Genomic DNA, 12,998 nt, shown 5'->3' on the forward strand with positions numbered 1-12,998 from the left:
GCAACCTCCACATGAACACTTTGCCTTCATAAGGAACCTTAGACTTCCAGAGTTAGATGAATCTTTCCTGCCACTTCTTTTTACTATGCCGAATATGCCATAATTTATTACCCTTTCCAGTGACTCGTCTCTTGGCCTCGACCATTTGATGGTAGATCTCATTGGCTGACCTTTTCTTTCTTTTCTATCTCTCTTATCTTCCTTTTCTTTCTCTCTATCTTTTCTTTCTCCACCCCTCCTACTCCTTTGAAGCTCTCCATCCCTCGTACTCTCTCAAGCTCTCTCCTCCCTTAACTTCTCAACCCTTCCAAGTTCCTCCTCCATGAAGCTCTAGCCTTCTCTCTACTACCTCAAGCTCTCTACTCTTTCAGCCTCTCTATGCTCTCCACTCCTTTCTTGAATCGTCTCACCCTCCACCCATGACCCTCTCTCTATACATTATCAATGGCACCCCCTCTTCATGAGGCATTTCACTTGCATTGTGTGTACTTTGAGCAAGTGAAGGACATTTGCAAGTGGCAATGCAAATATTTCCGAAAAGCTCCAAATCTCATTCATCCCTCTCCTCATCCACCTTTGCAAATTAGGAGCGGAGGCCACACCATGCCTTGGTATTCACCACAATGTCAATGAAGATTATTATCAGAAATACTTGCCATTCAAGTGGCGCAAAGGCCTTTCAAGGGTGAGTGAGGAGGTGGTCTCTCCCGATCATGAGGTCTCAAATGCTGAAGAAGATTTCTCTCCAACCGTCTTGGTTTGTTACGTTGGAGGGGCTTCTTCTATCCCATCCAGAAAAAGCTATTCGAGTAGTACACCTATGCCCAAGAGGCAAGCCACTCTTGCCCAAGCAACGAGCGTATCGAGCCACATACGGCAATGGCTTTTACTATCCTTCATGTATCAGCACATATGGCAAGTCATCATTGAGGTAATGCTTCTAAATCCATTATTTTGCAATCTCTCTTGTCTAGATCTTCTTATGGAAGATATAGACAAGGTGGAGTGGGTGATGAGTATTGACAATGACACTTGTTCAATTGTTGCCTTCGTCAACCTCTAGGTCGGAGTTCTTGTGATTTATCACTCATACTCAAACTTGGAGTTGAGGAAACCTTCGAAGACTCGTTTTGTGGCCATGTGGCTTCTCCTTAAGGGTCTCTATGACCTTCGCAACAAGCTACAAAAAACAGTTGTGTCAGATGAATTCAAGGAGTGACTTGAAGGGGAGTCCACATCAAGCCAAGTGAAAGCCAAGGCCATTCAAAGGCTTTGCTTAAAGGAGGAATTTTGGATGGATATGAGAGGCATTGTCATGGCCATTACTCCCAACTACAAGAAGGTGATTCACATGACGAACATGAAGGGGGCTACTATTGGCCTCCTCTATCACCTTATGGTAGATGCGATGGAGGAGATACAATCATCAACCATCTAGGATGGAGAGGCCCTTCATCATGGTATTATTTTTATATTATGTTTTTCTTAAATGATTCATGCATCTTTTTAGTTTTAGAATTTATAATCACATTGTCTCACTCTTTCTTTTTACCTCTGAATCTCCCTCTAAATCTCTATCCTCTTATACCTATTGTAGTGACGTCTCGCATACCACCCCTAAAAGAGACGATATTCTCTTTTTGATGGGGAAGAGATGGGAGTGGATGAACCCTTCACATTACACACAACTCACCTTGAGACTTCGCCTTTAGGTTCTTTTCGTATCTAGTAATTTTTGTACTTGCCACTTGGCCCTTGCGACTTACCATACCATGATCTATCATTGCAAATAACTCATATCTTATTCATTGTACATGTCTTCAATCTTATAAATGAAATTGGGTCTTGGAAATTCATTGTGACTAGTCTTGGATTTACATTTTGTCCCAACCTCTCATTATGTTCATGACTCAATGTTGAAAAACCATAGCAGCTAAGAAACATATTTCTTTCACTTTAAAACTTATGAAACATTTCTTAAAGTATGAAACATTTCTGTGAGTAAAAAATGTGGGTTCGTTTTTTGTGAGTTGAAACCAAAAACATGATTTTTTTTTACAAAAACTACTGGCTAAACATGATGATGATGATGTGTAATGACTCGTGAGGGCTCAAGATTTTGAATGAGAGACTGATTTTTTTTGTGATTTTGTTTAGTTATTGAACTTTATCAATCTAATATCTATTTTTGTCTTGAGAGTTGATTATTATATTTTATTGTATATTTTAGTTATTCTTGTCTTGATATTTTATCAGTTTGTTTTGAAATGAGAATCATGATGTTGCAACTTGACTCAGTCCACATTGTAGATAAGCTATTTATATGTTTATTTCAATTTTCTTTGTATGATATATATGAGTCATAATGTTTGAGTTCTAAACCATAGTATAGCTTTGTCCAAAGACTAACTTTGAGATAAGTGACAAGTCAATAATGAATCATGGATATGTAACGTATTATTCTTAATTGACTCTATTATTACTCAAGCTCAATTGGCCATTCTTTGTTTAAAAGAGAGTTCCATAGATGTGAAGGAACATGGATGCATGTGTAATAGCTAGTGTTGAATTAGAGGAGGTCTCAAATGTTTTAGCTTCATCCTTCACTCACGGACAAAGGTGAGCGCATGTGTAATAGCTAGTGTTGAAGTAGAGGAGGCCTCAAATGTTTTAGCTTCATCCTTCACTCATGGACAAAGGTGAGGGCATTTCTTCCAACACTTCTCCATGGGATAAGTACCCTTCCCACGATGCGGGCATTTAGACTTCTCTAAATCTATGTCAAAGACCAAGAAAGGCTCCTAATATATAACCTGCTTCTTCTTCTTAAACTTGGCCTTCTTGTCTCTTTTGCTGCTCCCTCTTGAACCTGCAATAAAATCTTAAGAAAGGATGGATCCATTGGCACCAATCTCTTTGAGCCACTGTTCATGCTCCAAAACAAGCGGAGATAGCTTTTCCCATAGGATAGTCTCCTGAACCCTAGAGGTAAACAAGCCGGTACAAAAGACATCATACTTGGGAGATGGCAATTGAGTACTGAGAATCATCGCTAGGTCCTTTGACGAGATCCTGCATGAACTCCATCTTATTGATGTAATCCTGCATAGAGTGAAAATCATCAACAAAAGCATTCAAAGTTTCTTCTGTATGGTGATACAATGGACAAATGATCTTGCAAACTCATGCAAAAAAAGATCACATTCTAGAATTAAGTCCATCCCAAAGGGCTGCTTGGTCCATTGTAGAACCAATGCAGGGATCCTCCATTGGAGGGGGGGATCGAGGTACTAACAAACTCCCACAAGTGGAAGGTGTCAAGGATACACTCTACTTTGCAAGACAAAAGGGCTGCTTGGTCCATTGTAGAACCAATGCAGGGATTCTCCACTGGAGGGGGGGGATCGAGGTACTAACAAACTCCTACAAGTGGAAGGTGTCAAGGATACACTCTACTTTGCAAGACAAAAGAGAGTAGTTCAAGTCAATCATGACAATGCAAGGACTTGTAGGACAAGCCCTATGAGAGCATGTAGAGAAGCAAGGGGGAAAAATAATGCTCTGATCCTCTTGATCTATCAGAGCGAGAACAAGGTTTTGAATGACCATTTTGCATCACTCTATGCGATGGTTTAACAAATGGGACCACCTATCGAAGGAAGACTAAACGATCTCCACAACTCAGTCATCAAACCTATCAAACCAGTAGTCCGTAACTATTCAAGTAGTCCTGCAAACTTGCAAAAGACTCCTATGTTTTGGTATCTAGCTGCCTGAACGAAGGGAAGATCAACTACACCTTGCAAAGAGAAGTTATAGATGTTCGAAATACTTCATAGAAGGCCTGAACAAGACAAACAATCTGCATTCTTCACCACAGATCTGTTCCAAACAGCAAGCTGAGTGTGGTTTTCTCTCGTGAGAACCTCGGAGTCCTCAGTATGGCGATGATACCATGTGAGAGGGAAGAGGAGGACTGCAATGAAAGAACAGAATGGAAGAAGAAAATCTGCACCCGAACTCCAAAAGAATGTTGAATAAAAAGAGGACTAATCAGTCCCCATATGCAAGCCAAGGTGTCAATAAGAGAACCGGTTCAAACCAATGACAGGAGGCAAAACCAAAAGATGGAGGAGAATCCCTGAATATCGGAGTGTACTGAAACCTGAAAAGCAGAATGACCAGCCAACAACTGACAGGCTGTATATATAGCCAACTCTGCAAAACACTAGCCGATCTGCATTAAATAATGCAGGAAATGCTGGCCCAAAAAATGCAGATCACCTCATTTGGCCAGTGTGAACGCAGTCCACACCCCTGAAAAAGAAATGTACGTGCTGGAAAATAACTCAGCCAATGTGAACACACCAAATACCGATTGGAAAGAGATGCTTCCTCCGTAATGTAATCATGAAGGTCTAGCAACTGGTGGCTGGTTAGTTTGGATGCCGCATGACAATGTCTACCAATGTTGCCCACAACAGCACCTAGAGACTCCAAAGCACTGTTTATGGTCTTGTTAGATTGTGCGGTTGGTTTGGAGAGGAGTGTGTAGGATAGCCATTGAGTAGATCCCAGCCTTGAGTGTGTCACCCTTTGTGCTTTTCGCTCATAGTCAATGAGTCCAAAGATCACGTACTATGAGGCACAAATGCATGACAATCTTCGTTGTCGAAGGTTACGGCCTCCCAAGCATGCACTTACAAAGGCAAAGCTCCTTGAGGAAGTTCGCACTAACAAACCAATCTATAGACAACTCTATTATTGCTAAACTAAAGCTCTTCACTCTCAGCTAGGGTTACAGCCTCTGAAACATTGCACTACAATTCTACATGTGAAACTGCCCCCCGATATATGTATAGCTCCCTTGGCCACCTGACACATGAAGTCACACATAAGATTTGCATAACTATGAAGATTGTACTAGCTCTTTACTCTTGCAATAGCTACAGAATTGCGAGTGTAATGGGTATGCTTCACAATGTAAGCATCTACTTATGTAAAGGCTAAAGCACACACCACTACACTTACACACTCACACCCACTCTTACACACTTGCATTTATATTTATATTAATACTTACGTTTATATTTTTCTGGTTTGCGTCTCACCGAAACTGTTTCCATTTCCCCGTTCCAAAAGCCTTGGCAACTATGGCTTGGATTGAGGAAGGCAAGTTTTCATCAAATTTATTTCGTGTTTCGTTATGCTTGACTTTCAGGATTTGTACATTTGGTGCCTAATGTGAATGCATTTTGGGCCTTGCAATGGTTCTAAGGTGTGGTAGTCTACTTTTGAAGTATGACGAGAGATTAATTGGAGCTTTGGTACAACTGCTCTGGACTATATTTGGAAGTCATGGACCCCCAATCATTTCCAGTTCCTCTATTAGCTGGGCTTAAACCTGGATGACAAAGAATGATTTCAGTTAACTTCAACTGAAGTCACTATGAGTATTAACATGGGTTGCATGTTGACTGTGAGGTGAATCATCCATCCGATTCCCTTCTAATACAACACCCAAAGCAGAGCAAGTTAAATTTCCTAGCGATACTTTGTCCCCAGGGGATTTGTTAATAGAACCATTATTTTTTTTCAGAAAAGAATCTAAATGGGGATTTATAAGCTGCTGCATGTACAGAGACTGGTCTGCATATTAGCAAAAGACTGCACGCACACTGCAAGAATGAGCACAGTAACCATGCACCAATGGGCTAATGATCAGGAATTGCTGGTGTAATAATGGTTATGGTTATTGTAGCTCCACTAAGCAAGGGGAGAGTTCTAAACACAATCTGTATAGCAAGAGAACATATCTGAGCTACTCATGCCTGACTAGGTTCAAGGCATGATGAGAATGTTGTGCACAACTGGAGGACTGGTGTGCAGCCAAAATGCAAATATGCAGTGTGAAACACAGATATGACTTATGATAAAGATGATTGTGAGAGTGAAAGGTGAGAATGAACTGCTGGCAAATAAGAATATATTGATGTCAATGTGGGAGAAATGCAAGCCTGAATGTGAGACTCACCAATGCTCAATGGATTCGTGGCTTCCCACAGATGAAGATGGCTAATATCTAGGAAAGGTTTCTCTATAAAATATACATGCTTACAGCTTTAGTTGGGCCTCAAAATGTATGACAATGTAGTATAAGCAATTGGAAGTCCCTAGGTGTCCAAACTCTGCTTGTGTCCTTAACCTATACAAACTGATACGACCTTCTAAACATCTAGAAAAAGTGAGTTTCCTGTGGTCGATGGGCACATCTCAACCTTTCCTAGCTAATAAAATTTCTCCAGATGCTCAGTAGATCTGCTTGAATGTTAGCAATCTACTAACAATTATGGGTCTTAGTTTCCTGCAAGGCATGTTTATCTTCTATGCCCAATATAAAGGCGCTCCATCACAAGTAACACTATGAGCAGCTCAGTAAATCCACCTCAAAGATTAACCATCTACCCATAATTATGGGATGTAGTTTTCTGCAAAACATGCTGACCTTCTAATGCTCCATCACAACTAACACAGTATGAGCATCATAGAGAAAAAGAAACATGTGTGGGTATGCACACCTCTTTCTCCATTTCCTTGATACGGGCAAGGACACTTCCAGCTATTTCCTTGTCAATTGTCAAACCTGCTCTTTCAGCCTGTGATGTATAGATACACCCTAGAAATTTAGAAGCAAAAAGAGATAACGATACAAGGTGTCATCTATAAAAGATTAAGGGACCTACCTTACCTTGTCTAAAATATTTCCCCGACCTGAGAGTTCACTCACTACTGAGCGCATAGTGTTACCAACTATTGAAGGGTCCATGTGGTTATAGCTTTCTGGCATCTGTAATGACTCATAGCATTAGACTTCTCAGTACAAAAAGTAAACAACACTCATTGGGACAATAATAATGCTCCTTGAAAAAAGGAAATGCTGAACACTGACAGTAAATCTGGTGCAGCAAGATGCATTGCAGAACAGAACTCCATCCTGGTCATGGTTTCAAAGAGAAGATTTAAGGCTTAAGAAATTCGACAAATTACCTTTCGAATTGCTGCAACATGAATCCCACCCTTATGAGCAAATGCATTGGAACCAACAAATGGCTGAGATGGAGGCACTACTTGTCCTGCAATTTCAGCCACTCTTGCAGCAATAGATGACAATTTTGACAGGGCATCAGTCGGTATGCATTGATAGCCCAGTTTTGCTTGGAGGTTTGCAATAATACTCACCTGGATGAAGAAACACATCATGAGCCACAGTGTAGGGGTTTACTGTTGTATGTCTTGTATTAAGTCTTTTGTTATAGATAAAATCCTGAACTTGCCGGGGACCAGCACATTTAAGAGAAGAAGCTAAAGCCTGAATGTTGATTGATTGATACTGGCATTTTGTAGGTGCTTTGAGCAGTCGCTGGAGTTGGGTTTTGGCAAGTGCAGGTCATGTTTGTTGACTGTAACAATGTGAAGCTATTTATCGAATATGCCAAGCTTGCTTTCTTTTTGAATATTTCCCCAAGTGTCAGGTTGCCTCATGAACACATTACTATTCCATGACAGTGAAATCAAATCCTTCGAGATGAACTTACCAAATTGGCATTTCCAGTACGTTCACCATAGCCGTTTATACATCCTTGAACAAGTGAAGCACCTCTCTTTACAGCTGCCAAGCTATTGGCCACTGCCATGTCATTGTCATTATGTGTATGAACGCCTATCCTCACATAAGGCCACATCTCCAACTCCTTTCTGACTATGGATGTTACTTCCTGCAGTGGTTTGCAAACACTTCAATACAATCATGTGCAATGAAAATTGGAAAGAAAAGAACGATTCTACACAAAGTATGTGCTAAGATCTTGTATTTAAATAACACTTACAATGGCCAAACTCTTTGTGACAGTACCATGGCTCACCTTTACATTGCCGTGGGACTGACTGATAATGTTTTCACAACGAGAAAGCTCCAGAGAATAAATATAATTGCAAATCCTTATTACCGCTATTCACTATCAGAGAGAGAGGTCCACTACCCTTTTTAGACTTTGTGGACTCCAAAATTCCGATATAACCAGAATAAAACAGTTTCACCTCAATAGAACAGTTTCGCCCTTCCATTTCCCACAAGCAGTCAAATGTGAAAAGAAAAAGAGCAAGCCTAGCTCCGAATCTCATTAGGCAGTTGGCATCCGAGACAAGAAACGGAATTCGAGAAAACTACAATCTAACAATTAGAATTAGCATTGGGCTTTTAGTTTGGCAAATGCAGTTTATCAGAACCTTTGCATAAGCTGCAATTTTCACGTGATCAAACGTCTACAAATGAATATCCATGTAAAATCTATCTCCTCTTTTCAGAAGACTTGTCTTGTTGAATCTTGTATCACCCTTAATGGTTGTTGACACGTCATAGTTTTGTATCATTTTGAAGTGCTGAACTACAGAATAGTAAATCATTTCCATAAAATTCATACTGTCAATCTTCTCTTTTCAGAAAGAGATTTCTTAATGGTTGTTCACACTCCATACTTTTCAGAAAGGGATGGTATCAATCTTGTCTTTCGGAGTCCCATATCATCCTGAATGGTTGCTGACACTTCACATCTTTGTCTCTAATTTCAATGTGCCCACCAATTATGCAACACCTTTCAAAGTGCTGAACTACCGAATGCTAGAGCAATAGAGAATATAGTAACAAACAGGTAAACACATTAATCAATTCTAGCATAAATTATGTGCTACTAAAAGCTACAATGCGCATCTGCCTACCCCTTGAAACATCATGGTACAGACTGAGAGTGTTTCATAAATGACAAAGATTCTTATCAAAAGAGATATACAATTGCACATTCCAAGTACAATTTGTCATTATTGGAAAAAATTATTATCAGCAAAGATATGCAATTCAATATACAAATTCAAATTGTACGTACAATTTGTCATTATCAGAAACATTTGATTCCCATGGACTCCTCAGTCAAACTTTATAGAATCCAAAATTTAATTATAAAGGCAATTAAAAGTTCTCTCTTCCCTTTTGAAACATCTCTAGGATCCAACCTACACACAAGACATGACAAAAGCCATACCAATTGCAAAGAACATAAAACGGATGGACATCAAACTTGCCTCCCAGCGATAGAGCCAAGTGGGCTCACCATCAATCCTAGGAGCTAGCAACAACAAGGTCACGGCCATATCCCAAGAGCTAGCATCCCATATCACCAACCCAAACCAACCTAGTATTTAGACGTATTAGCCAATAGGCCAAGGCCCAAGAGTCCAAGAGTGGTAATCACATAATGATGTGCACAATAGGGCCTTGAGTCCTATAAATAGGACCACACTACCCTAACCCTAAAGTGCCCCTAGCACATCCGCACTAGGTCCCTTTATGACCACCGTGATCAATGCTACTAGCGGCCATCCAGATGTCCAAGGATGTAGCAGCCATCCATTTGTCCAATGGGATCACTTAAACAATATATCGGCATTGTGTAATCCTATAGTCAAGAAGCAATTTGGATTTAAGTTGAATCATTCTTTCAAATGACTCATTCATTCTTTCAAATGACTCATATGGAAGACCAAATGAACTCCGATATCCAAGGTTAAATCCAACTCATAAAGCTTGCTACTTATCTTCTTAGTAATCTAGTAAGAACCACCATACCTCAAACATAACTTATAGGAGTTGCTAGTAGTTATTGATCTGAACCTTTTGGGACTTAAAATAAACCATCATGCCCTCATGGAGCTCTCGATGATGAGTATGATTCTAGTTAGCATAAAACACAACACAATCCAAGGCTACCCACATTACAAAAAATGCCTTGCAAAAGTTCCCCACTTCAAGCAATAGTGCAACGAAGGCATTTCAGGATAGTTCAAGAGCAGCCAATTGGGCCTCTTGTGCATGATATCCCACAACATGCATAGATGGTTGTGATTGGTAGCACACAAGCTAGGGGGGGACCAATATTGTGCCAATCACTTGTCAGAAGTGGAGCAGCGGTGGAAGCATAAACATGTGCTGAAATAAACTGCTAAAACACAAGACAAAAAAGAGAAAAGAAAAGAACACGATACAGATGAGAACTCAGATGTATGCACGGGAAATGGAATCCATATATCTGAATACAAGACAGTCGCATACAACAGTGAGTCACTGGCTGCGTGGGCACACTGGCACTGGCTCCTCTCTCCACAGAGTCTGCAGATGGTGAAGGTATTGACTCAGGAGGAGCCAATGAGTATAAATAGGCTGAAAAGTGGGGAGCAATAAATGCTGGTCGGCCAGCATTAATGTTGGCCGACTGGTGCATAAAATGCTCCACTGGCATAAAATGCCACACCATAAAAAAACTAAAATACCTAATAAAAATGCCCAGCCCAGATCAAGCTCAGACTCACACATGAGCTGACAAATACTCTGCTAACACCCTCTCTCAGATCATGGGTGATCTGATACAATACAATAGTACAATGAAAAGGGATCAGAAACTATAGAACCACCAAGTAGAACCATGGATACCCAAGCAGTGGGTGATCAAGCCACCACCAAGGTGCCTCGCAGAGAACCTGAGGTCGATGTCGATCGTACGAAACACCTGAAAATAGAGAAGATCATAGCATGTCTCTGTGTCCGTTACCAATGTCTCGCAGTAGCATACAAGACCATCCTGTCAAAAATGCCCCTGAATATAGGTGACCATGGATTCCCCGCCTTTGGCCAAACCGCCAAAGTGTCCCCTCATGTGAGCTCGAGACGAAAGCCTCCCACGCTCTGTCAGATAACCAGCTCATCATGAACCTGGATGTCAATCCCAGCTCCAGGATTTGATTCCGCCAGACTGAAGTCGATGCGTCAGGGACGTTTCTCTCTGGAACCTGTGCACCTGTAGAAAAGTATAGATGAGGCACGACTGCCCCATTTGAACACCCGCTCACACTCCCTCTCTGACACAAGAGAGTCGCGAGGGATGACCTCATCACCACCACTAGAAAGCAGCCGAGGAAGGGGCCACCAAGCCCTTCCCGCGATCCGAAGAAGAGGATCCCTTTCGCGCCTTTGACTTCACCTTGGTCGGAGGATCGGAGTCGGAGTCTGATGAAGGAGACGACGCATCAGTAGAGTCAACATCCCGCTTCGTCTTCTGTTCCTTCTTCCTGGAAGCCGCTAACGTCTTGCAGTCCTTCCGCAAAGGTCCCTTCTTGCCACAGTGGTAACATTGGGCCTTTGACTTTTTCTTCCCGTCACCCCTCTTTGAAGCTACATAAGCCTCGCCTCCATAATGTGCCGGAAGCCGCCCCTGTAGTCTCAAGGATGTCTCATGCTCAAGAAGCATCGAGGTCATATGTGTAAAACTGACAGGAGTCGATGATGTCTGCGTCTGCAAAGCATTGGCCACTCCATCAAACTCCGGGGGGAGCTTGTAGAGAACTGTCCCGACGAGATGCGCCTCGGGAAGAGCAGATTGCATGTGCCGAAGCTGGTCCCGTACCTGCGCAACACGAAGAAGAAAAGACTGAATAGTATCTTTCGGCTCAAACTTCATCTGCTGGAGCTAGCCATAAAGTGTGAGTGCCCGCATGGTGGAAGGTATCTCGTACATCTGCTGCAACTTCTGCTATACTTTAGGAGATATCCTACAGGAGATAACCGCCGGTAAGACCGCTTTAGAAATACACCGAAGCAACGCCGAGTAAGCACGGGCATTGTCCGAGTCCCATGTGAACACCGCTTCCTCATGGTTGTCCTCGTCAAAGTCTTCAGGAAGAGGAAAAAGACGGAGAGGTCGAGGAATAGCTCCACAGACGATGTACCATCACCGCTTCTGCACAAACCAAGCTTTAATGACAGCACTCCATGTGAGATAATCAGGTGCATGTAACTTATCATCAGTGGAAGTGCACGGAGGAGCCATATGGAGAGGATAAGAAGAGAAGTAGAGAAGAGATTGAATTTAGAGAGGAAACACAGCCAAAACATAAGCACGGACTGCAGAAAATGAGAGTTCACATGCAATATAACCCAAAGTCTGATCAATAGAAGACAAAATCTGCTACAGAAAGTAAAAAAAAACCAGTCAAAAACTGCCAAAAACAGCAAAAACGGCCTGAATTAACAGTCACCCAACCATGAGAGATGCTGAATCAGCAAAACGCAGGCTGTAAACTGCAGAAAAACAGGTAGAAAACTGTCGCCAACAAATGCTGATGGAAAACGCAGGCAGTAGAGGGTGTGTAGGCAGCAGGCGATGGCAAAACTGCAGAAATCACAGGCTGAAACAGCCCCAAAACAGGTCGCCTGGTTGCTACAGCAGTCGTTTGATCAGCAGGGGTACAAAACAATCCTGAAATCAGCAAGAAAACACAGCAGGAGCACAGATCCTGAAATCTAATACCATGTCAGAAGTGGAGCAGCGGTGGAAGCATAAACATGTGCTGAAATAAATTGCTGAAACACAATACAAAAAAGAGAAAAGAAAAGAACACGATACAGATGAGAACTCAGATGTATGCACGGGAAATGGAATCCATATATCTGAATACGAGACAGTCGCATACAACAGTGAGTCACTGGTTGCGTGGGCACTGGCACTGGCTCCTCTCCCAACAGAGTCTGCAGATGGTGAAGGTATTGACTGAGGAGGAGCCACTGAGTATAAATAGGCTGAAAAGTGGGGAGCAATAAATGCTGGTACTGGTGCATAAAATGCTCCACTGGCATAAAATGCCACACTAGAAAAAAACTAAAATACATAATAAAAATGCCCAGCCCAGATCAAGCTCAGAGTCACACATGAGCTGACAAATACTCTGCTAACATCACTCCCATGGCATCCTTAAGCAATGGCCAATAGACTGCGAGACAACATCCCCACTTGTTTTAAAAATATCAAAAACCGGGGCTAAAGTCCGCAAGGTATCCCACACTTAGTGGGTCCTAACACTTACACAAAATCTTCTTGCGAATATTCTCATCATAG

The 12,998-nt window shown here is 41.8% G+C and overlaps 1 protein-coding gene across 5 annotated transcripts in view; it reads right to left on the reverse strand.

Annotated features, from left to right (window-relative positions):
• The window catches only part of LOC148009586 (uncharacterized), a 226,133-nt gene that overhangs the window by 31,005 nt on the left and 182,130 nt on the right, over window positions 1-12,998 (reverse strand). For all 5 annotated transcript variants that reach the window (XM_087673318.1, XM_087673320.1, XM_087673317.1 and 2 more), the window contains 4 exons: window positions 7,596-7,775; window positions 7,048-7,239; window positions 6,749-6,847; window positions 6,579-6,656 (listed from right to left, as the gene is read on the reverse strand). In XM_087673318.1, the coding sequence (XP_087529444.1) occupies window positions 6,579-6,656; window positions 6,749-6,847; window positions 7,048-7,239; window positions 7,596-7,775 (549 nt within the window). The remainder of the gene's footprint in view (window positions 1-6,578; window positions 6,657-6,748; window positions 6,848-7,047; window positions 7,240-7,595; window positions 7,776-12,998) is intronic.

This window comes from Lygodium microphyllum, chromosome 30 (genome assembly GCF_053477565.2).
Source record: "Lygodium microphyllum isolate KBCC chromosome 30, Lygodium_microphyllum_v1.1.10, whole genome shotgun sequence".
In the NCBI taxonomy this organism is placed as follows: Eukaryota; Viridiplantae; Streptophyta; class Polypodiopsida; order Schizaeales; family Lygodiaceae; genus Lygodium; species Lygodium microphyllum.